Below are 23718 nucleotides of genomic sequence, written 5' to 3'. Positions count from 1 at the left end.
GAGGAGCCAACGGGACCACAGGAGCAGTCGGGTTCCTCCCCACAGGTGTGCTACATTTCTTTACACGATGTATTATTATTATAGAAATTATATTTGTGAGGGGAAAACTTGTCATGGTGATTAAAATTGACAGAAAACAAATTATGGAAAGGAAAAAAAAAGAGACATTGTTCCTTTTACATGACGAAGTTTAATTTATGGGCAATAAAATACACAAATGCTCAGCTGGATACATTCAGGGGTTTGGCTGCTGCAGCCTGGTCTGGTTTGACTGTAGCGCGATGATTGTTGGACTCTAGTTGTAAAGTCACGTTGTTCTCTGAAGAAACGTTCAGCGTGTCAGCGGCATCCCATAATCATCACTTGTAGCCACTGTTAGGTAGTGTTCATTCAATTGAAGAACTATGAAATTTTACTATTTAAAAGAATATCTAAACCTGTTAGATACTTTTTATTTCTCACAAGTTGTTGGCGACTCTTAAAAAATCATATTTAACATAATAAGTATAACATATCAGTCTGACAAAGAATTTAATCAATACTTCATGACTAATTTAAATATTGAACAGCCAAAAAGCAAATTTGCTCTTCAGCCCTAAAACAAAATCTCAAAAAGAATCTCTACACTGAAATAAATCTTCAACATCTTTTTTTATCCCTAAAATCATTGCAGGGTTTTTAACGCTGTATGCGCAGGATAAAATTGATCTTGCAGTGCAAGCGAAATAGCAACTAAAAACACCAAATTGGCAATAATCCAAGAAAAAAAACTCGAACAAAGATATGTAAATATTTTCATTGCAAAATAATATATAGCATAGTATTGAGTATTGATAGGGACTTAAATACGGTATTTTACAACTCCACGTGATACGCTCTTCAAAATATCACTTAAATATGAAAAACATTTAAATATTTACAAATAATATTACTCAGTGTGTAGTGTTAAATTACTAGCTGTGATCGGAGTCATCCACGCGTGAGCGCGGCGAGTAGAAACTGGAGGATATAACAGCGTTTAATTAAAGACTGACTGGCATCTTCTCTCTGAAGAAGTGAGGAAGCTGAAGTACGTGAAAAGATTTTCTTCTCAGCAGCCTGAAGAGAAAAAAACAAGCAGCCTCGCTCCATTCCTTTGTTAAAATGAAGATCTGCTGTTTGAATGCATCACCCCGGGCACGAAGCATTACGATCTCAAAAAAAAAAAAAAAGCATCCTTCAACCCCTCAAACATGTCCTGCCTCCGACTGCCAAAGTGCCTCGAGCTTAATTCATCTTTAAAACTAAGAAGTATTGGAGTCTGGCCTGTCATTATCTGACTCCACTTTCCATTTGCCGCAGTGCTGCGCTGTGTCTCTGCGGCGTGCCGGTGGTTGAGCCTCCTGCTGGGACACGTTGCGGCCCGCAGGAAGGATGGGGCGGCGGGGGGGGGTGGGGGGATGAGCGCCGGCTCGGCGTCCGATTGGTCCGCTCTGGCCGCCCTGCTCTACGGTAGGCGTGATCGGCGTCCTAAGGGTCAGATACACCTCGTCGCCTCTGGTCGAGGGGTCACTCGGCTTTCAAGAGTTCAACCTGCATGCGGGGATGTGATGGGGGGGGGGGGGGGGGGGGGGGGGGGGGGTGGGGGGGGGGGGGGGGGGGGGGGGGGGGGGGGGGAGTTGTCTGCTTTTGGTTTTTCTCACCTTGAGGCCACCCGTCGACATTTTTGAGTGTCAGAGCACAGACGGCGTAACACTCCCCTAAGTGCTGCTGTTGTAATCCAGTACATACACGCGCAGCTCCACCCACCCGGGAGGCCCTCCCTCCTCCATCTCCGCTTTCTCTTCAGACCAAAAAAAGACGTTTGGCTCTGCGTCGCCGCCCGCGGCCCTGCTCCTTCTGCCGGCCTCGGTGGCTTAGTTCCAGTTGGGCGTCAAGTTGGGCGTCATGTATCTGGGGATGCACTGGCAGACCTGGTGGCTGTAGTGGAAATCGGCCAGGCAGTTGCGTCGGGGCTTTCTGCAAGACAATCTGTAACAGCTGGGCAGAGGGGGGAGAGAAATAAAAAAAGGTCAACCGGGAGGAAGATGGAGGGTGGAAGAAAGAGGAGAGAAGTGAATATACCAAAGGATTTAGAAACTGCGTGTGAGAGAAGACGAAAGGGGGGGATTGGAAGAGAACATTTCTGAGGGAAGGGTGGAGGAAGCGAGACTGAATAAAAGCACAGAGGCTCTTGTAGTCTCTTGGCATGAACACTATCAGATCTTCACATCCCTTTTGGGTAAAACCCCCCCCAGGGAAGGGAGGGGAATAATACGGGGATCTGGGATCACAGTAGTTGTATTGTCTTCTGTGCACCACCTCCTGTGACCAGATGTTGAATCAAACCACAGAGAAGAAATAAATATTCCAAAGAACGATGGAATGAGAAAGTGGATTTGCACCTGCTCCTCCAGCATCCATTTGAACCTTGTTGGGTCGTCATTCTTCTTAGAATTAGCTTCAAGCTAATTAACCGGTCGGCACGATTTCATGTGTCAAATCGGTTGCTAGGTTACCCCGTCACGAGCGGTCACCGGTGCGTCGGTGAGAAAAACCCCTGACATGGACGGCCCCTGTCTGCAGTGATGTTTTTCCACCCGTCTCGGGGGGTCAAAGGCAGGCCGGGCCCTTGGGCCCCCCACCCCCCCCCCCGTCGGCTGTGGGAACCGCGACGAGCACGCGGTAAAACGCACGCGCGTCCGCGTGTCCGTAAAAAGGTCATGTGGAAACATGTGAGATGAAGAGCGCGGGGGAAGTAGGGCGTCTTGTTTCAGTTTATGCGACGTGCCCGTTGAGGGTTCGCTTGTTTTCTCCCCCCTGTGAACTCCCTCCCCCCCCCCCCCCCCCCCGCCTCGCACAGATCCCTTTCTCCAAATGGAAGTTGTCTTGAGAACTAATGTGCAGCAGCAGAGCTGGTAACGCACACACACATCCGTCGAGCCAATACAGTTGTGTCATTCCTGCCGGTTCCTCCACTGCGTGCAAAGTGTTCACTATTTTCCAAAGCAGAACACCGAAGTTTTCACTGACATAACTTTGACTCGTTTTGCTTCATGCATTCCCTTTAAGGCATCCTCTGAGGCTCAGGGACTCGAACCCGTACCTGCAGGAGTTGGGGTTGAACCTCTTGCCCTGGCGCAGACACGACTGCGGACTCTCCCTGCACTGACACAGGCAGGTGTCGGGGTTCAGGGGCTGGTTCCCGGGGCACTCGGCGGCGCACACGCAGCCGCACAGCTCGTCGTCCCACCGCTGGCCGGTGGGACACCACTTCCCCTCACCTTGACCTTCGCACTGGCATTCACCTGAGGGAAGGGAGAGGTTCTTTTAAAAATTGGTTTACAATGAAACGCAGACGATCAGACGTTGGATTGAGCAGCTCTGTTGGTTTCGTTGCCAAATATCTGGAGGTCGGGTTCGGACTTGTTAGATGTTTGTATGTCGCCCTGCTTCCCAAAACCTCCCACTGTCTGCGCTCATGCCTTCCTGCTCCATCTCGCCCGATTGCCTACTGAATTCTCGGCAACTTTGTGTATTTACAGTAAATCAATCCTGTTGAAACCAGTGGGGGGCCACACAAAAGGTGCCACTTTTAAACCCCCTTTTCCCAAACAAAGGACCACTCTTGTCCTCCGTGTCCAAACTCTCGCTGCTTTCATATTTGTTTGTTGTTTTCTTTATTAGAACAGTAACCGAGGCCGTGCTTACAGGTGTCGTGGTCCAGCTTCCATCCTGGATCGCAGCTGTCCTCGGTGAGTCCATTTCGACAAACACACTCGCAGGTGGACTCGTGCAGAACCCTGTTGGGCCCGCAGAGAGCCAGCAGACCCGCGTCCAGCACATCTGGAAGCCACGTGGAAAGAAGGTAAAAAAAAACAAAAAACTTTTTAGTCTCTATGCAGCCATGGAAACGTGACACTTCCTGACCCACATCCTGAAAACCTGATGGAGTTCAGCTAAAAAAACGTGCATCCCGTGTTTAACAGAAAACACACAGATTTGAGAAAAGCGATGAGTCATGTATCTTCATTCCACTGGTGACCGAAGTGACGCATGCACACTGACCCGTCTCTCTCTCAGAGTAGTTTATGGCCTCCGTGGAGACACAAAGACAGTTCACTGGATCCCACAGTGACCCAGACGCACAGGGATGGTGGGGCGGGGAACACCTACGCACACACACACACACACACACACGTGTTAAAACTCCAGCGGAAATGTCGATTGACTCAGAAATGCGCGTCACTCCTCGCCCCCACTCACAGGTGATCTGTCGCGGCCCGCCTGATGATGGAGTGCAGCGGCCGCTTGGCGAGGCATGCGCACGAAGTGTGGTTGACGAAGGTCACCATGACGACTGAGTGATCCATCGTGGCCGGGGAAAATTCCATCAACTGCCCGGAGGAGAGAGCGGGGAGAAGGTCAGAGATTTGCGTGCGCGCGCTTGAGGAATGTGTACTCGTGTAGGAAGCGTCTCGGCTGACGTGCAGGAGGTGATGTAATCTTTCGCGAGCTTGTGCAACCCGTGCGTGACTCTTCCACCTGATGTCCAGCTGCAGCCAGAGGCTGTCCCACTGCGGCGGGGCGGACGGGAGAAAGCACCAAGAAATACCAAGAGGGCCGCGTAATGCGAGCGGGCGTCAAACCCGTGAGGAGGCGTCGGAGGGGAAGGGAAGGGATGGGATGGGAGGGGGGGGGGGGGGGGGGGGCAGCGCTCACCGTCTTGTTGACCAGCGAGTGGCTCGTGTTGCCGCAGTAGTGGGCCTCCGTCTGGCAGCATCCGCCGCAGCGGTGCAGCACCACGCAGCGGGGGAGGTAGAATTGACTGGGGGATTCTGGGTACTCTTTGGCGACCTCGACGCACACCTCTCGGGGCTGGCAGGTGGTCCGCTTGATCTCCTCCATGATGACTGCGAAACATGCGGGATGAAGGCATGGATGGAAACAACCAGTTAAGAATCTGATTTTCATTCCATATGCATTTTTTAAATTAGAGACCCGACCTGATTGGAGTCTCTTATCTTGTGTCTTTACGTCGATTTACTGTAATGTGCATTCTGGTAAAGAATCTCTCCGTTTACCTTCCAGAGTCCCGTCCAGTTTGTACAGGGCCTCCTCCCTCGGCTGCCCCCACAGATCCTCGGTGCCGGAGTCCAGCGAAGGCCTCGCCGAGGAAAAAGACGGGACGTCGGCGGCGTGCCAGGATTTCTTCTTCAGGCACTGCTGAAGCAAACTGTATTCTGGGTAGAGGAGCTGCAGGAGCTGATCCACACTCGTCACTGACTCCAAACCGGGCTTGTCATCCAGCGGCACAGGAGCCTGCAGGACCGGAGAGAACCGCACAGGCCGACGTCAACCACGCGACAATGTGTCAATGTGACAAAGTGTGGGTGTCGTCCCCAAGAAGAGGGCGGAGAACATTTGGTTAAAAACAACATTCTTCGCGAAACTTTTCAATCTCGAGGTTAGTTTCTTTGTAGAAAAACTATTAGATTCTGTAAAATTTCCAGTGCGATAGTCTCTGGTTTGAGCTGGATAAACAGTGAATACCTCGCGTGGCCTCCTATGTGTTGTAACACGTTGCTACTGTTAGTTAATACGGGTTCTTTGGTCTTCTCCGCACCTTCTGCGCACACACACACGCACGTGGTTGCATTTGAGAACACGAGGAAGCGGCAACGTTTGATTTATTTCTGTTTGGCTCTGTGTTGCTCTTGGATCTTTTTGTGGATCCCCGTTCAGAGCTTTCAGACTTCAAACAGTCACCCGAGGCAACGGGACACATTTGGAAACGACTTGACCTGCTGCTGCAGTGCCCTCAAGCAAGGCGCCGTGATCTGATCCACTTTACCAACGCGTGGGGGCATTTTTGTTCTACATCCAAGTCCTTCTGGTTGCCTCGTCGCGCATATTTCTCTTCTGGTATTCTTCCTTAAAAAAAAAAAAAGTTGCGACGTGGCCCGACTTTCTTTTCAAATAGTAAGAAATGGGCAGAGATCATCAGCAGCACGTGAAGAGGTCACAGTGCTCACTTCATGGCACAGACAGCAGTGCATTGTGGGAAATAAGCTCAGCGAGGCCGATGTGAGACTAAATCCCTTTACAGTAGCTCCATTAGCATTCAGCGCCGTGACTCATCCCCATAATGGTTTTTCTGCCGCTGCGTGGAGATCCGGGCGGATGAAGGATCACTTCGGAGGGGCCGAGTGTCAGTCGGGAGTCAGCCGCTCGAGCATCACATATGAACCCCCCCCCCGGGGAGCGAGCGTGTTTTGTTTATTTTCCCAGGCCGAGGAGGAGCAAACTGGTACAGCTGGCATCTCCCAAACGGAATCCAGATCTCCCTCCATTTATCTCTGTCTCTCTCTCTCTCTCCCCCCCGGTCTGCCTCCCCCCTTCCCTTCTTTCCAGCCGTCTCGTATGTCTCCACACACGCAGTAAGACAACAAACGGGGAGTTGTGCATTAACACAACAGCTACCACGCTGGTGGCTCTCTGAGGATGAACAGCTGTGCTCACATGTGGATATAATGGCACGCAAACATCTGCATGCCGATGGAGGTTTCATTACTTTTAGTAGAGGCCACAAATATCTCTCCCTAACATCAACAAATTACATATTTGTATATATAAGTGTATCTTTTTTGGGGCGGCGGACCAGATTTTGTTTAAACCGCCTGAGGCTCCATAACCGTTAATAGTTTAGAGACACAATCTAAAATAATATTGATGGACAGTTGGGAGGAAGGATTCTTCTCTCCTTGTTTCAAAGTCCTCCCCTCCCTCCCTCCTTTTGTGTTCTTCAGTGATCGCAGGACGTGAGGTCAGCGCCGTGGGACTACGAGGTCATGGTGGATGATTGAGCCCAGCGTTAGATCCTGCTGGCGCACAGACTCACGCACATCCACACGCCCGCGCGTCCGTCGCTCCTTCCAGTATAAACACGTTGCGTCGGAAGCAAATGTGACGCACAAACACAACATTTCACTTCCCCGAGCGACTAGTCCGCCCGAATACGGGTCGGGATTCATTCATTCAATTCCAAGACGTTCGTATGTCGGCGGATCTCGTCCAGGAATCTGTCATCGCGATCGATTTCTACTTCCAACGAAAAGGCAACGAGAGAGTTGTGACACATGTTTGAATTCTACAGCTCCTACACATCCCGTCGCACAAAACCGAAAAGTGCATCATCAATTCTTCCTACTCTTGAGTTTAAGAGACACTGCGTGTGAACCGCATAGAGATCCAGCAGAGGCCCGATGCAAAGGGCCCTTTTTCTTCACAAGCTGAGTACGTTTGAGAAACGGCTCCGCGTAGTAGTTCTTAGAAACAAAGAGGGAATGGAATGGCTCACCTCGGTGCCCATGTCTCCCGTCTGGTAGAAGTCCGAATAGTCTTGTCCTGAGCTGATATTAAGCATCCATAGGAGCAGGGCTGGTATCCACATAGTGAGGAGATAGCAAGGCGGAGGAGGAGGAGGAGGAGGTCAGTGAGGTGAAAGAGGGATGAGACGAGGAAAAGGAGGGGCGGGGGGGGGGGGGGCTGTCACAGGCTCGGCGGGTATCTCGTTGCTCCCCTCTTCATTCTATCCCGGGACGAAGTTGCTCTTCCGGCGCAGGTTGTTTGAAGTCGGGAAACCAGCTGAATGAGACATGATGAGGAGGTCGCCTCCTCTTCGCTTGGCGTCGTACGACGGCTCCTGTCGTCTTTCACTCCGGAGGAGGCCGCTCCCCGTGCTGGGCCTCCATTCTCGCCGCGCTGTGATCTGATGTCAGGTGTTCGCTTTGCCTCTTTATCCCTCCGTGTCTGTCTTGACCTTCAACCTTGAAACGATTTGCTTTCTGTCTCTCCTTTTTTTCTTTCTTCTTCCTTTCCAGCCTTGGTCGTCTTCGTCAGTCTCTTCTCCTTCGCCCTTCACACTCGCCTTCTTTATCTGTATTTCCTCTGCACACAACAGCTGTGCTCTTCCCCTCCCTCTCTCAGATTACCCCTGCCTTTATCTGCCTCCTGTTTCTTCCCCGTGAACCTCCGGGGCAAATCTCTGTCTGTCTTTTTTTTCTTCTTTCTAAATCTGACACAACTTTTTTTTGTTCTGGAAGGTTGTCTGATCCTTTGAGAAGCATCAAAGAGGCAGAGAGAGAGAAAACGAAGGAAGGAGCCTTTTCCCAATGGAGTGAAAAAGAAAAGGAGGTATGCAGACAGGCCAAGCAGAGTGAACGTGCGTCCTCCTCAGCCGCGTCCTGCTGGAGTGAAGGAGGAATAAATACAGGAACAGGAGGCTTGTGTCTTGTGGGCGGAGTGAAGAATTCAAAAGGAGTTGATTCTGCGTTGTAGCTGATTATTCCGGCACTCTCCTCTTCATTCCCGCGGGGTTTGCAGTGTCGCCTTGGCGCCGACACACTTGCTCTTGACACGTGCCACCCTCCTCCTGCCAGTGGCATTTGGAACCTTGATTTGTTTGGCTCCTCGTGTGGCTGATCGCTCTCCCTGATTGCTCTCTGGTCCCTTATCTGGAGGTCTCTTTGTCTCGTCCATGTCTGTAATCCCCGGCGGACGGGAGCAGCTGCCAGTAAGGCTTTAAAAACATGTGTGTTCTGTAGCAGCCAGCGGTGCCGCTTAACTGCCGCACTAAGTGCCTTTTTATGAGCCGCCAAATACCTTTGATGCCTCTGCTTCGTGGCAGCTGCCGCCCAGTCCTGCTGCCTTCTCCATTTCCCTCCATGTCGTGAGAGAAAGAGACACGTGAAGCCACACGTTTGGTAGCGCACACCTGCAGCCCCTTCACACGTTGTCAAGCTCCACCGTGGTCTCCCCCCCCCTCTGGTTATACCTCCTTAACTATATTGCCCCAAGGCTGTGTGTCTGTGTGTCAGGGAGGAAGAGGAGGAGGAGGGTCAGAAGAGGTGAGCTGCAGCTGGAGCTTTGTCTATACTAAGATATTCTTTTCTTTTTTCCTCCACCTCTCTGAGGGGGGAAAAGCAGCCGCCGGCAACTGTGAGGGTGGATTATGTGGAAGCCGGGCGGACAGATGGGAAGAGGAGAAGGGAGGTGTGTCTGGGAAGAGATCGAATGAGAAAACATCCGATTTTTTGGGGCCAATTACTGGCAGCCTTTTTTCAAGGATTAATGACGGCACAACCCCCCCCCCCCCACGCACACGCAGACACACACACACACAGCGGCAAGTGTCTGCTTGCAGTGCGCTTTGTGTGTTGATCTGTGCAACCCAAACCCACATTCCAGGCATTGCTTTCTCCACGTGAGGTGGGGGCACAGGATCCGAGACCGTTAAAGGTTAAATCATCTGATCAGTGAGGACGAGATGGCGGGTTTGCGCAATGGCAGAAAGACAAGAGTTTAAACCCGATAAAATACTTATTGACGAACCAAATACAAGCGAAGCATGTCCGGGTTTAAAAATGATGCCCTCAATGGATTCTCACGCTCAAACTGACACTGGCAGGTCTCACGCAGTAGAAATATACAAGGTTAAAAAAAACACAAACAAAAGGAACTTTGTTTGAAAAAAAAAAAGATTTAATTTTATACACAACATCAGAGCCAGTAAACGTCCACGTAAGACGAGGAAGCACCAACACAAGAGACATAATCCGTGGCTCAGGCGCTCATGTTTCCCGGCTTGCGCCTGCTCTGCACCGTCGTCTCCCTTCATCCGCCGGCGGTCCCTCGGTCACAGGACGTCCTGTGCCGCAGGCGCAGAGCGCACACAGCGGGGCCCATTGTGCTCCGTGCGGTGAACCTCTTCCTCTCCGCAGCCTGAGCATTACCGGCGTTCACGGCTACTGGGCCGGCGTCGACGGGGCCGCGGGCTCGTCCGCCTCCGTCTTCGTGCTCTCCTTTGGACTCGGTTGGGCCAGCCTGCTGTAAATGCTCATGGCCTGAGGGAGGGGAGGGTCAGAACATGAACCATTGTGTACCTTTTCACTTCCTCGTATGTCTTAATCTCATCACCAGTGTACCTGTGCGACCATTCCACCGACGTCCCCGGTGTTTGAGGGCAGAAGGATGGTGTTGGACTCTTTGGCGAGGTTGGAGAAGGCGGACACGTACTGTTCGGCCACGCTCAGCGACGCCGCCGCACCTCCGTTCTGTTCGGGAAAGCAGGCGAAAGGATTCTGGTCGCAGGCGATAACGTTTCCAAACAACAGGGGACTCTCTTCTAATCCTTTAACGACAGCAACAACGTCACGATATCGACTTCATACCTGTTCGGCCAGAGCCTCCGACAGCAGACGAATGGCCTTGGATTTGGCTCCCGCTTTGGCCAACACAGCTTGGGCCTCACCTTAAGACAAAAACCCGCGCGTAGAGGAGCGTTAATGGTCGGCTTTAAGTCTCCTATTTCACCATTTCTCTTGACTCGCTCCAACTCTAATGCGCTCGGATGTTCGGTTTGCTTAAAGTCTCAATGAGGAGATCACTGTGCGTTGTTGTAACACAGTCTGCAGGCACGCAATTAAATACTTTGTGGATTTAGAGTAATGACGGTCCTACGTCAACGGGCCCTTCAATCACACTTGTGATCACATGAATCATGCGTGACAAATCCCGCTGTAGCAATCGTTGAGGGGAAAAGTCGAAAGCACCAACCGGCTGCTTTGTTTATCTGCTCGGCCTTCTCCCCCTCGGAGGCGAGGATTTGGGCCTGTTTGCGACCCTCTGCGATGTTGATGTCTGCTTCTCGTGTCCCTTCAGACTCCAGCACCGTGGCTCTCTTCTTGCGCTCGGCCTCCACCTACGCAGGAAGCGGAGAACAAAGACGGATCTCAAATAGCTCTCCGCCGAGGAAACAAAAACCACCCCAGTGTCTGTCTCACTTGTTATATTCAAAAACACACAAATAATACTTCTTTAGGGCACTGCACAGAATACCGCTAAATGCAATACGCCTGAATCACAGGGATGCAATCAGAAGGTTATGCGTCTTACCTGCATCTGCATGGAGTCTTTAACACGGGGAGGAACTTGTATGTCTTTGATCTCATAGCGCAGGCAGCGGATTCCCCACTCGGCGGACGCCTGGTTGATGGAGTGGACCATGTTGGAATTGAGAGACTCCCTTTCCTTGAAATCCACAGAGGCGACAAGTTCAAGGTACACACACACACACACCGTTTTCCTTTCTTTTGCTGCAGCGTTAATGCACACATGTTTCTCACCCTGAATACTTTATCCAGCGTGAGTTTGCCCAGTTCTGAGCGCATTGTGGTCTGAGCGAGCTGAGTCACAGCATATTCTGGATCCTCCACACCGTAACTGGCCTGGAGAGACACAGAACTCATTAGTTTCCTGTGTGATCCTCGCGGGCGCCCCCTGCGGGTAACGGACAGCTGCTGCATTACTACGAGCCGGCGTTCTATAACTTCAGTCACATGGTCCGAGTAATAAAAAAATAAATGTCTGCCTGTCTGAATGTATATCTGGTGTTCAGCCATGTGATGGGGAGAATATTAGTTGTTTAGTGATTACTATTAATAACTCCAATCAGGCACATTTTATACAAGAATAACTTGTAGTATTAGCGTCCTGTTAGCAACACACCTTGAAAGGGTCCAAGATTCTCAAAAAAAGGACTCCGTCTATTTGGAGAGTCACGTTATCTGTGTAAAGACAGAACACATCAATTCAGTCAGCCATGGCGACAGTAAATTAGATCCAATAATAAGCGTGTGCGCGTTGAGGGGAAAAACTTACCTTGGGACACAGCGGACTGCTCGGGAATGTCAATAACAATCTCTTTAAGGCTTTGCACATAGCGAACTTGGTCAAGTATGGGAATGAGGAAGTTCAGTCCCTGTGAGAAAGGACGGAAGACGGTTTTAAATGATGTCTGTGCTCCATTAATGTACAGATTGTAGTCACAGAGCCCAAAGTGGCTGCTGCTCTGGTTCAAGCCTGTTGAAACAAAAAGAGAATACCGGCTCCAAGATGCGGTGAAAGCGACCCATCCTCTGGACCACCCAGGCCTCCTGCTGCGGCACAAACAGCACCACGGTGTTCATGGGTAAGCGCGAGGCCCATCGCTGCTGGATCGGCGCGACACAAAGTCTGGGCGCCGTCCGCTGGGAGTTCTGCAGCGACACGAGACACACAGATCAGTCAATCCGTCCCATCTCTAATGTTTTGTTCGACAACGGGGTTCAAGTGTTAGTTTATTTTAAATGTTATGTGTATATTTACGGACATGGTGTAAAAAAAAAAGAAATCACCAAATACAAAGTACATACAGACTTAAACCAAACTGTTCCCTTATCGATCTATGCAAAAGAACATTAAATCAACAGTAACTGCAGTACAGTAAACAGAAACCAATCCTCGGAGTTAACCGTGCCCACTGAAAACATTCGGTCCGTGACGTCATTTACGTAAAAATGACGTCTCGAAGAGCCGTAGCTGACTTGTTGCTGTTCTGTAAATGATTTAAGTTGACTTGTATTGGTGGTAGAGCTTTAAAATGACAGAAGCATCAGCACATTGATGATATGTGCGTATTATAATTAATCAAATTTGTAAATACTGACGCGCAGCATTTCGTTGATTACAATGCAACTAGTATAGTAAATTGTGGGCTAAACAGGAACAGCTAATAACCGTCTGATTATTTCCGATCACAGCAATTAATCATATAACTGCGCAGATAGGACGCTTACATGTCAGTGCAGCCGCTGTAGATAACTGGCTAACATAGAGACTGTTTAACATGTAGCATGCGGCTAACGTTAGCACGCAGCTGGTTAGCCGACGTCTCAACTCGCACAAAAAGGGCTGTTATTATCAAATAAAGTGTTGTTTTACCTTAAAAACGAATCCGCCAGCCTGACACAATGTCCGTAACATGCTTAAAATGAAACCGGTTAACCAGTGACAGAAACGTTACGGTGTTATAACCAGACTTGTCCCCATTGCTCTCGACGGCGTTAGCTTTCATTCGGCACCGCGCTACATCGCCCCCTGTGGCCTCGGATGACCTCCTGCAGCGCCTCGGATGACCTCTGACGACCATAGCGAACCGTGGCCTCTTATGTTATCAACGACAGACTACAGGGTTGTTTTATGACTCATTTTTTTATTGTTGTGGGTTTGCAACAACATACTGGTACACTATGCAACATGATATAATGCATTGGTGGATTTAAGTGTGTTCTGTGTTTTGCACATCTTTCAGGGTGTCTCCAGTCATTAGTGGTGCAGCACCGCCCTCCTGTGGCCGCAGCTGGAAACTGCGTGCAGTCCGACCGGGGTTCAACACGGCAGGTTCGCTGAGATGTGTTTTGAGTGTTCAGCAAATTCACCCTTCATATTTATGTTTGAATAACATATGTAAATAGACAAAGCCTCGTCCACTCTCATGCCTAGTTTAGTCTTAGGAAAGAATGGATCCTTCTACTTACTCTTTTTTTAAAAAGGTATCTGTGCTTACTCAAATGTTTTATCATCCTTTTTGACATTTGGGCACATTTTATTGTGTGGGGAGTGGACACTTTTTAATTTGGGTGGGACACAAGACGGATTTTCTTCACAAACAGAGATTTGTATCATCAGAAAGACAAGGAAGTGCATCTGACAGCAATACAGTTAAACATGGCAGACACACAGCACCACGTTGGTTATTTTGATAGGAGAGCTGTAAAGAAAAGTATATGGAGCTATATCTCAAAGCTGAATAATGGTGGTCGTGATAAAACGACTTGTGCAAAGGAAAGACGGCTACTAATTAGTCTGATTAATTCAGTCAATGCTTTATACTGATGAAACATCTACAATATTTCTTCGTACATCTTGTTAGTGCACACATTAATAGTCACTTCCTTATGGTTTCTTGGTGCTTATGACAATATGGTAAACGTTTTTACAGTGAAAGAATATAGCAGAAATATGTAGAAAATATACAGTCAAGGGCAATGGACAGACATGTGCAGGGAGACATCATAAACGCTGCTCTTTGCTGAGCAATGAGCCGTGTTTTCAGGAGACAAAGCTCTGTGCATGCGACCCTTGTGGATCGATGCTTCTACGGCAGACCACATTGGTTTAAAAAAATACAGGTAAATTACATCTAATGTGAGATTTCAGCCCTGTCTACAGCAATTTGTACTCCTGGGAGTGAGGCTGCAGTATTCTGAGGGTGATGATGAGTTTGATAGCTTTTCTGAACCAGGGGTAAAACAGAGTATAGATCAGAGGGTTGACGCAGGAGTTCAACAGCATGATCCAAGACACCAGGGCGTAATAAGACAAGCTAGTGGAGGTGTCCTCGCCTGCTAGGGAGGGATAGTAATACGGGCAGAAGCACATCAGAAACACGGCTATCACAATCCCAAGAGTCGTGGCTGCCTTCCTCTCTGATCTTTTAGCGGACGGAGTAACCTTAATAGCGACAATCTGCAACCGAATGACACGCAGCTGGGAAACGGCAACTACAAACACCCTCATATAGAGAACCACCATGACTGTACAGGGCCCGAGGAAGGACAAGAACAGGTCTATTGTGCCTGCGACGTGGCTGATGACCACCACGCACTCCCCATAGCAGGAGCTGAACCTGTCCGGCTGCCCCAGGTGGCCCATCAGAATGCAGCCGTTGTAGAGGATGGAACAGGACCAACACACACACACCGATGCTTTAACTCTGCTCGGGGTGATCTTGGAGGCGTACAGCAGGGGGTCACAGATAGCCATGTAGCGGTCTATGGATATGAGCACCATGTTGCCCACAGAGGCGGAGAGCAGACTGTAGGAAACGTAAGGGGCCAGAGCGCACATGAGCTCTCCTAGCAGCCAGCAGGTCTCCGTGTAGCGCAGGCCCTCCACCGGCATCACCAGCAGCCCCACCACCAGGTCGGACACGGCCAGGGACAGGAGCAGGGTGTTGGTGGGGTTGTGGAGCTGCCGGAAGTGGGCGATGGAGACGATGACCAGCAGGTTGAGGGCGACGGTGAGCAGGGAGACGCAGGCCAGCAGGGCGTAGAGCAGAGCCGCCTCGGAGCGGGGTTTGGGCAGCCGCGTGCAGGACGAGTTGAGGCCGGGGAAGCAGAGCAGACGGCCCTCGGAGACGTTCATCGTCGGGGAGGAGGGGAGCAGGGGCGAGGAGCGAGGAGCGGGCACCACCTCCTGCCAGACGGCTACTTTATCCTCCTCGTCTCCCTCCCTCTTTTCCAATCAGAGAGATGATGTAACATCTGTCCCCCATCAGAATCGCCAACGTCATTAACCCCCCCCCCCCTCCCTCTCCAGATTATCTTTAGTTTTATTCCCTCACACATTATGTGTCCACCTACCGCCACAGATACAGAAACAAATTGCTGTAAATTTACGGTGCATTTCTAACCGTATCTTATAGTATGTCATAATAACTGTAACATACAGTTAAATTTCCATCCCTTGCTTGTAAATAAATGTAAACGGCCAATGTCATGAATAAACAGTTAAAACTGTCAATTTACAATAATAGCAGACTACCGTAATTCAACTGCATGTTACATATATTTTATGAAGTGGTGTAAATACACATACAAGTGCAGTGAATCACAATCCGTCTACATCTGTTGTAGGTTAATGTATGGAAGCCCACGAGATAATAATGAGTATCATCATAATGAGAATAATGAGTATCTCATGAGATTCGATGATGACTTTGACTTACAGGACATTACTGTACATGTAGCTGTCACTTTTATCCAAAACGCCCATGGTTTGACAATTACTCCACATTGTATGTGGAGTAATTGGGGGTTATGTGTCTTGCTCAGGAACCTTCCGACTTGGCACATGGAGCAGCCAGGATTCAAACCGCCAACCTTGTGCTGCACAGCACACCCTCCCTATCCAATGCGTCGCCTTCGCTGTCATTTCAGTTGCCGGAATGTAAAGATTATAAATATTTGTATTATTCAAAGTGTTCATTGCCTAAAAGTCATTTGAGTCTTAATCGTGACCGACTGCTCCTGAACGTGACGTCAGACGCGTAGTCTCAGTTCATCCAGAACGCCTGTCAGTTCAACATCGGAGGAGTTTCTCATTGCCTCGTCTCTCCAAGTAACGTTGGTAAGTGTTATTTGCCTAGCATGACATTCTCTTTCCTTACATCTTGTTGTCTTCCTCATCCTTGTAATTTTAATATTTTACCAATGACAGTGTCTAAATATTTTATTTTGGTTTTACAGAGGCACTGGATTAAGAACGCCGGCCGTTTGCTGCGGTCAATAGAAAGTGTTCCATAGCTGATTGTTGCAGTTAGTTTACCTTGTTCCTAATAATTTTATGATTCATTTTTTTATTATTGTATACATGCGGCATATTTTATGTTTTGTTCTTGGTTACAAATGTCATAACATTTTTGTCTTAAAGGCATCTAATAAACTCCAACCACTATGACCGAAATGAGTTTGGTTGTCTTTCTTTAATTTGTGGGGAATTAAATGCAAAAGTATACGGTTATAAGTAAACGGTAACACTCTGGTATTTATAACACAAAAACAGTAATCCTATGGTAATCCAATATACGGCAACATACCGTATATTACAGTAGGGCACTGTAAATAAAACAGTAGGTTACCAGCGTCGAATGCCAGTAAATTGCAGTTAATTCACAGTAAAATTGGTTCAAGTTTACAATAGCATACACTAATCCATTATCCACTAATACGGTAACATACTGTATTCTATGGCAGTGTACCATAAAAAACAGCAAATTACTGGCATCCGCTGCCAGTATTTTACCGTTAATTGACTGTAAATTTCACACCAATTTACTGTAATTCATTTTCCGGTAACATAGTTTAAAAACCATTTACGGTATTATACCGTAAGATAATGGTAAATTCCTGGCGGACTTGCTGCCAGTAAGTTACCGTTAATTTACGGTGACATTTTTTTGTGTACCATATAGAAAGTAGGGTTTTCATTTTCATTATCATAGAGCAGCTCCAAGCTCTGTTTATATACTGTGCCTCAAAAGTCTACAACAGCGGTTCCCAAACTCAAGAATGCCGCGGCCCAATTTGATATCTGAAAATCTTTCGCGGCCCACCCAAACCTTTTATTACAACTCTGATCAAAATAAAATGATTAAAGACCTTAAGAATTTAAGCAAAATCAAACATCCGCGAGCAAAAGTTCGTCTCCGCGAGGTATTTGCTCGCTTGCGAAACGTGAACTTCGTTGCTCGCGAGGAGAATCTCTGCTCACGCTCGAAGGAGTTTTCTACGCGCTTGCTGTTGTTCTTTTTGACAGTAAGGTGGAGACGGTGCTTTCAGGGTCCGATCGATGCTGCGAGGTGCGTCCGCTCCCGCCGCCCCCCTCGCCATCCACGCCTTAAATCTTCGGCTCCTTTTAGAATAACTTATTTTCCCCGTTAAGATGGTTCAGCTACTGTAGAGAAAAGGGCACCGTCTCTCACTCTTTAATCTCATGAAGTGCTCGGCAAGAACAACAGCTTTGTTTCTCCGACGCGCCCTGAAACAAGATCCGTATCTCACGCGCTTGAGCGCCGCTCAGCATCTCGCCGTCGTAGACGAGCTTTGGCATTTTTGGCAGAGCGCCTTGAGCGCTGTGTACAACCAGTATGGATCAATCGATTAACCAATTGATCCATATATATAAGGCGCTCCGGATTATAAGGCACTGTCGTTTTTGAGAAAATTAAAGCCTTTTAAGTGCGCCTTGGAGTGCGGAAAATGCGGTATATTTACTTTAATACCACAAGAGGGCGCCCCATTTGTTGAACAACGACAGGCGGACAAGAGCAGCCGTTTCGAGCGAGAGCGTCATTGTTTTATTAATCTGTCCGTTAAAATTGTTTGTGCTTCATCAACTAATGTTTCACATAACTAACGTGCCGCATCATAAATATTTTTATATATATATTTATATAATTTCAAACTTTTAAAAATTGAAAATTAAAAAACTTTATTTATTTATTGTAAATGACCTCTCGCGGCCCACACTTTGGGAATCGCTGGTCTACACATTACATTACATGTCATTTAGCTGACGCTTTTGTCCGAAGCGACTTACAATAAGTGCATTCAACCATAGGGGTACAAACTCAGCAGAGCAAGAAACAAGAAAGTGTAATTTCATCAAATAAGCCAATTTACAATTTTCTATAGATAAGTGCCGTTATAAGTATAATTTCAGTGCTACAATTTGTTAGTCTTTTAGTCGAGGTGGAGTCTGAAGAGGTGTGTCTTTAGTTTGCGGCGGAAGATGTGAACACAAATAGAGCCGTAGCTTTATATGCGGTTGCATTGCAAATATGGACCTAAACTAAGACTTTAAACCACGTAAACATGAACCTGTAAATGAGGTCTATATGAAAGGTGTCTGTAGTAAATAAATAGCATTTACCAAAATGCGTAAGTATAGTTTCCGTAGTGTAGGTACACCATTTCCTCCTGAATCGGCTCACTCTGAAGGCCTCCACGGGTATTTGTCTGTAACTCTTTGGGTTTAATGAAAATAATGTACAGTGACTCGAAACGGCCTCACGCCTCCGGATGAGAAGCCCAGAGAAGTTGTGACTGTTCGGGCCTTCTGCGCTCGTCGTTCATCGCGGCGTCGCTGCGGCACAAGCTCGACATCCAACCGCGTTCTACTACGTCAGAAGGTCACGTCCACAGTGTTGAGAAAATCTCTCAACGATACAGGATCAAAAAATAACAAATGTACTCCGTGTGATGTGTGGATTTCGATGGAACCTACTCGGCATACTGAGTTGCATATTTTAATACACATATTAGGTATTCTAAGTATCATACAAATATAGTTTATAAAATGCCGGTTTAATGTTCAACCAAAAGACTTTTCCTCAGTTAGAATCCAGTGTAAACAGAGTGTTTATTGAACCGCTCAGAGCTTCAGAACCATTAGGGACACGGACAGCGGCCGCTGGACTTGTTGACCTGTTTTCGTGCCGACGGTTTGTTTTTTTTAACACCTCCAATTGGCCCGGTGCCCCGGGGGTTCAGACGTGTCACTTTAAAGAGTCGTCGTGCAGCAGGCGAGTTCCGCTAATGAGGTTCCTCTCCGTGCTTGTTTTTGCTGTAATTACATCTCGGAGGTATTACCGCCGCTGTCTCTGTACGTAGTTGCGTGTGTTTGTGGTAGATATGGGAGATATTACATTATTTGTTTGGCCTGCGTTAATTAGGTAATGGCGTGGGCACATTAGGTCAAATGGGTGAAAAACGATCGTTTGAGTGGACAATAAATGTATTTTAAATACCCACAAGTTCCTATGACACTTGAGTAGTTTTCCTCGAATGTTATCGTAAACTCCACATTTGGGTAATGTGAATTTTTAACTCTGAAAGACAGATTTGAGGAATATTGTTTTGATAAATGCTTGTTTATTGTTTATCTAGAGGAATATTGTCTCTGATATGAATACACATGTCTATAAAGGGCCAGAAATGTTTGAGACGTCATATATCTAACAATTTGACGTTGGTCGAGCTCTGCAAAAAGCGGAACTACCACGAGGTAGTTGATTTGGAAACCGGGGGGGGGGATTTGTGTGGAAACTGAATTGTGTGGTAACTAATGTGAACTGAAATGTTGCTGCTTAAACTAAAATACAGATATTCTATTTAGTTCATTTTCTTAAACCTGTGGTTTTACGCCAAAGGTCACTTTTAAGGATGAGGATACATTCTTTTTTTAATCTGAATTCTTTCAAAACCAACTTGATACTTTGTTTATTTCTTTATTTGCTGGATCCCCGTTAGCTGACAGACAGACGAAATACACAGAAAACATTTATAACAAACAATAACCCATAATACAATCAGATGCTAGTGCATTCCAGAAATCCAAAGTACATTGTCCAGTACACCTGCAACTTTTAATGAGGGATCAGATGAGTACAAAAGCAAAGCAGTGGCAAACGTCACAGGTAGTTAATGGCCTACGGCGCGCCTTCAAAATGACAACACGAGCTGCATTAGTTATATGAGGACGTAGTAAATTCAAAGCATTAATTGCACGGAAAATAGCTGTACGTTTTGAGGAGGTTTGATTAAATACCACCTTTCTGAAAAAAATCACTAGTGATGTCATTTCAATAATAATATGTGTTGCAAGTGTATAAGTTATGGTCGTTTGTAATATGGATTAGGAAACGACACACAACAGTGCTCTTCATCCGGGGTCATTCATCCTCCAGCTCCTCCGGGTTCAGAGGCTCCACCCGCAGCCACAGGCCTCCCTCCGCACGCAGGACGAGTTGAGGAAGACGGCGAACCCCCCCGGGCCTGGTCCCGTTCCCGAGGTCGGGGTTCTCTCCCGGGGTCAGGCGAAACCTGAGCAGGGTCAACGCCACGACGACCCGAAGCTGTGCCAGCGCAAATTTCTGCCCGATGCAATTCCTGCAGGAACACGTACAGGTTGTTGTCTGCACCAACGTCCTCCCAATCATGTCAGACCGAGGACGGAGTACCTGGGGCCCGAGGAGAAGGGGATGAAGGCGTGAGAGGGCCGGTCCGCTGTGCGCGTCGGGTCAAACCGCTGGGGGCGGAACTCCTGCGCGGGAATAAATCACACAGGTCAAGTGAAAAGAAGCCACGTGAGATCTGTTGCACTTCTTACGTGTGGGTCCGTCCAGACAGCGGGGTTGTGGTGTGTCCCATAAATGCTGACCAAGCAGATGGCACCTTGGGAGGAAGCACAGAAGGAAGAACCCGTCAGAGGTTTTTCACTCCTTTGCAGAATGTATGTAAAAAAGAAAGTCCCCCCCGCTCTCACCGGCTGGTACGGTCCGATGCCCGGGCAGTTCCATGTCCCGGGTGTACGTCCTGGTCACAGCCTGCACGGGAGCGTGCAGCCGCAGAGACTCTCTGATGCACATGGTGGTGAAGGGAAGGTTGGACAGATCCTCCCTTTCAATGAAGATGTTCACGTCTGATTCATTGGGGACTTATTTTAACAATGTGATGACATTGCCCCCCCCCCACCCCCCCGTCTTACTGGGCATTTTACATCATTTTCTTACCACTCTATTTGGTGTCTGTCTCGTCCTTGCATCAGATCCATCACCTCCTGCCTGCATTTGTCCTGATAGTGGTCGTGGCGTGCTAAATTATACAGCGTCCAGCTAATCGCACTGGCTGTTGTGTCGTGACCTTTGGGGAGTGGTTGGGTGAGGGAAGGGGAGGGGGGGGCGGAATTGATTGGAGGAAAACTCTGGGTTCTGAGACTAATTTTGAGCCATCTTTTAACCGTCTCACCTGCAAACATGAAGGTGTTGGCCTCTGCCTGCACCTCCTCATCTGTTAGGCCTCGTCCATCTGCATCCTGTCATTGTACAGAATTAAATTGCAGTAATTTAGTGATCGTCCCATTCTTAGTGCTTCTTCTCTACTACCTTTGACAGCAGTATGATGTCCACGAAATCTTTCTTCCTCTGTTGTCTGGTCAAATTTGTGTCCGACTTTGTCTGCTGGCTGATCAGAGCTCGACGCTTCTGCACCACCTCTCTGGTGAAGCTGCAAATAAACACAAATATCGAATAAAACAGAACAAGAAGTTACAATACTATGATTTCATAAGATGTGTTACTATAATGTGATGCAAGATGGAGTATTCTGATATGTTTTAATATCATACAGTACAAGTAGGATTAAGATAGATGACTGAATGCAAAGGTTGTGACGTGACAGTAGAATACAACGATACTGAAAAACAAAATTGCATACTAATAAGCCATAATTTTCCAGTATAAATGTAAAGGCAGACTTTAGCATCTCTTCCATCATCTCTGCCTTCTACCTAAAGGTCATAGGGTCACACCGGTCCGTGAGCCGTACCCGTGCACGACGCCGAGGGCCTTTCTGAACCGTTTTCCCTGCTCTGTTCTCCAGTAAAACCAGTCCCAGTGGTGCAGAATCTTATGCCGACGCTCTATTATCAGGTCACTCAGCTCCACTACGGCTGACACGTACTCACTGACGGACCTGCAAAGAGAAACATTTAAAAAACAGGAATGAAAGCGCGGCGGGTTTGCATTTGAGACAAGCGCGCGTCACCTCACCTCTGACAGTCGCTGTCGTAGCTGAAGGCACATTTCAGCAGACTGTCCAGTGTCATCAGAGTGACATGGTCAAACATTTCTAAAGCCGTCGAGCCCTCAGCGACCACCTGGCGCCATTTATCCTGAGACACAGCAGAGACGCAACAGAGACGTTTGCATTCAGTTCCTCTGAGCTCTGTGCACATCTCGCCCTGATTTCCACACAGAAAGTAATGCAACGCATCAACGCCCCGCTCTCTGGTATTAGCGCGTAACGTCTCACATGCAGGGTGTTCGTGGAGGTGTTGAACTTGGCAACATAGTTCTTCAGGATGTCAAAGTGAAAAGCCGGAGTCAGCAGCCGTCTCCTGCGAGACCATTCCTCCCCGTTGCTTAGCAACAGGCTCTGTCCTGCGACATTACGGGGGGAGAAGATTGCGATTAACACTGCAGTTGCACAACAACGCACCGTATGTTGAAGATCCATGAGCAAGACCTTTCGGCTTGACTTGATAAGTGGGAGACTTTCATCGGAGCAGCTGCAGCGATTTCACTCACCGAGCCACGGACGCAGATGGCCGTAGATGAGCTCATCCTTCATCGTTATGCTGGCTGGATGGAGGGAAGGAGCAAAAAACAAAATGTGCAAATGTTTAATTGATAGCTCGGATCCTGCTTCCAAAAAGTATTTTATCCCAGTAATTATCCACTACCGGGCGCCATAAGCAGCGGTTTGACGTAGTCGGGGTGGAACAGTCTGACCAGGTGATAAAAAGGGCCGAGGAACCAGCTGCAGGAGTGTTTGTACTTGTGCACCAAGTCGTCCACCTGCAGGAGACCTTCTTCTGAGCTCTGCATCTGACGCAATACAAATCATTATTTTAATTCAACGTTTTCATTCAAAATGACTCTTTTTTTTTTACAATCTTCTCATTGTGACCCAAAGGAAATATTGGTCATAATGAATAGCAACACATCCTGTAAGACGCTGACACATCGAGCGAGCGTAGCGTATTTCTGGAAAAGATCTGCGCGTTTCTGTTTTAACAGCCTTGTGTGTGTGTGTGTGTGTGGTTGTGTTTGGGTCTCCTACCTGGCCCAGGTGGCCCAAAAGCCAGGAGTTTGCGCGTGGCTTGCTGAAGCAGGAGAGCCTGTGCGTGTACCAAGCGTGTCGCAGCAGCAGCCTCGTGGTCCAAAATGCGACGACAGCTCCGAGTCCTGAACCGAGCACCAACAGGACCTGGCCGAGGCCCGTCCAGCTGAGTACTAGAGGCAGGAGAGACATCCTGGGACAGAAACAGAGTGTGACCGTCTTCACAATGACAAGTTACTAATGTGGAAATCAAACCGTTCCAACCAAATATTTCAACAGGAGGAAGTGGTGTAACCCCTGAGGGGGACTTCCTTTGTTAAAAAGGCACATTGTTGTAGCCTTTATTGTTGACATGAGTCTTGTTTACTGCTGTTGATATGAATACACTGCTTTTATATTTGATTTTATCTTAAGTGGACGATTTGATCAAGATGAACATGTCAACTGTTTACAGAGTCTGATAAAACATAGACGTCTGTAAATGTTCATAAACGACAGACTCCAGATCATGTGTCATCATTGATGAACTCCAGAGAGAAGATCGAACCGGTTCTACACTAAATATGGCCGTTGG

General features: G+C 48.0%; 4 protein-coding genes across 5 annotated transcripts; all 4 read right to left on the bottom strand.

Moving 5' to 3' along the window:
* Positions 1-167: 167 nt before the first annotated feature.
* Positions 168-8274, bottom strand: LOC120824244 (vascular endothelial growth factor C). Its single transcript, XM_040184926.2, has 8 exons — positions 7379-8274; positions 5103-5340; positions 4741-4931; positions 4285-4415; positions 4087-4190; positions 3730-3864; positions 3125-3326; positions 168-2019 (listed from the first exon to the last, which is right to left on the bottom strand). The coding sequence occupies exons 1-8, from the start codon at positions 7469-7471 to the stop codon at positions 1896-1898; spliced, it is 1218 nt and encodes a 405-aa protein (XP_040040860.2). The 5' UTR covers positions 7472-8274; the 3' UTR covers positions 168-1895.
* A 1265-nt stretch (positions 8275-9539) lies between these two features.
* On the bottom strand, positions 9540-13135 carry LOC120824250 (stomatin-like protein 2, mitochondrial). Its single transcript, XM_040184938.2, has 10 exons — positions 12841-13135; positions 11964-12116; positions 11740-11839; positions 11587-11645; positions 11205-11306; positions 10975-11109; positions 10636-10780; positions 10251-10330; positions 10005-10133; positions 9540-9923 (listed from the first exon to the last, which is right to left on the bottom strand). The coding sequence occupies exons 1-10, from the start codon at positions 12880-12882 to the stop codon at positions 9825-9827; spliced, it is 1044 nt and encodes a 347-aa protein (XP_040040872.2). The 5' UTR covers positions 12883-13135; the 3' UTR covers positions 9540-9824.
* A 989-nt stretch (positions 13136-14124) lies between these two features.
* On the bottom strand, positions 14125-15475 carry LOC120824259 (trace amine-associated receptor 13c-like). The gene has a single exon (XM_040184950.2). It carries the CDS (start codon positions 15103-15105, stop codon positions 14125-14127), a length of 981 nt encoding a protein of 326 aa, XP_040040884.2. The 5' UTR covers positions 15106-15475.
* A 4259-nt stretch (positions 15476-19734) lies between these two features.
* On the bottom strand, positions 19735-23490 carry cyp4f3 (cytochrome P450, family 4, subfamily F, polypeptide 3). 2 transcript variants are annotated; one of them, XM_040187250.2, is made up of 13 exons: positions 23145-23490; positions 22765-22909; positions 22610-22663; positions 22335-22462; positions 22073-22194; positions 21849-21995; positions 21407-21527; positions 21270-21336; positions 21035-21164; positions 20788-20921; positions 20632-20696; positions 20483-20565; positions 19735-20411 (listed from the first exon to the last, which is right to left on the bottom strand). In XM_040187250.2, the coding sequence occupies exons 1-13, from the start codon at positions 23334-23336 to the stop codon at positions 20195-20197; spliced, it is 1605 nt and encodes a 534-aa protein (XP_040043184.2). In that variant the 5' UTR covers positions 23337-23490; the 3' UTR covers positions 19735-20194. The 2 variants fall into 2 exon arrangements, with proteins under 2 accessions (XP_040043184.2, XP_077956380.1); XM_078100254.1 differs by having other exon boundaries at positions 21035-21336.
* Between the last annotated feature and the right edge of the window lie 228 nt (positions 23491-23718).

This window comes from Gasterosteus aculeatus, chromosome 1 (genome assembly GCF_964276395.1).
Source record: "Gasterosteus aculeatus chromosome 1, fGasAcu3.hap1.1, whole genome shotgun sequence".
Taxonomy (NCBI): domain Eukaryota; kingdom Metazoa; phylum Chordata; class Actinopteri; order Perciformes; family Gasterosteidae; genus Gasterosteus; species Gasterosteus aculeatus.
The sequence above is the reverse complement of the archived record's forward strand: the minus strand, read 5'-3'. Positions and strand labels throughout refer to the sequence as shown.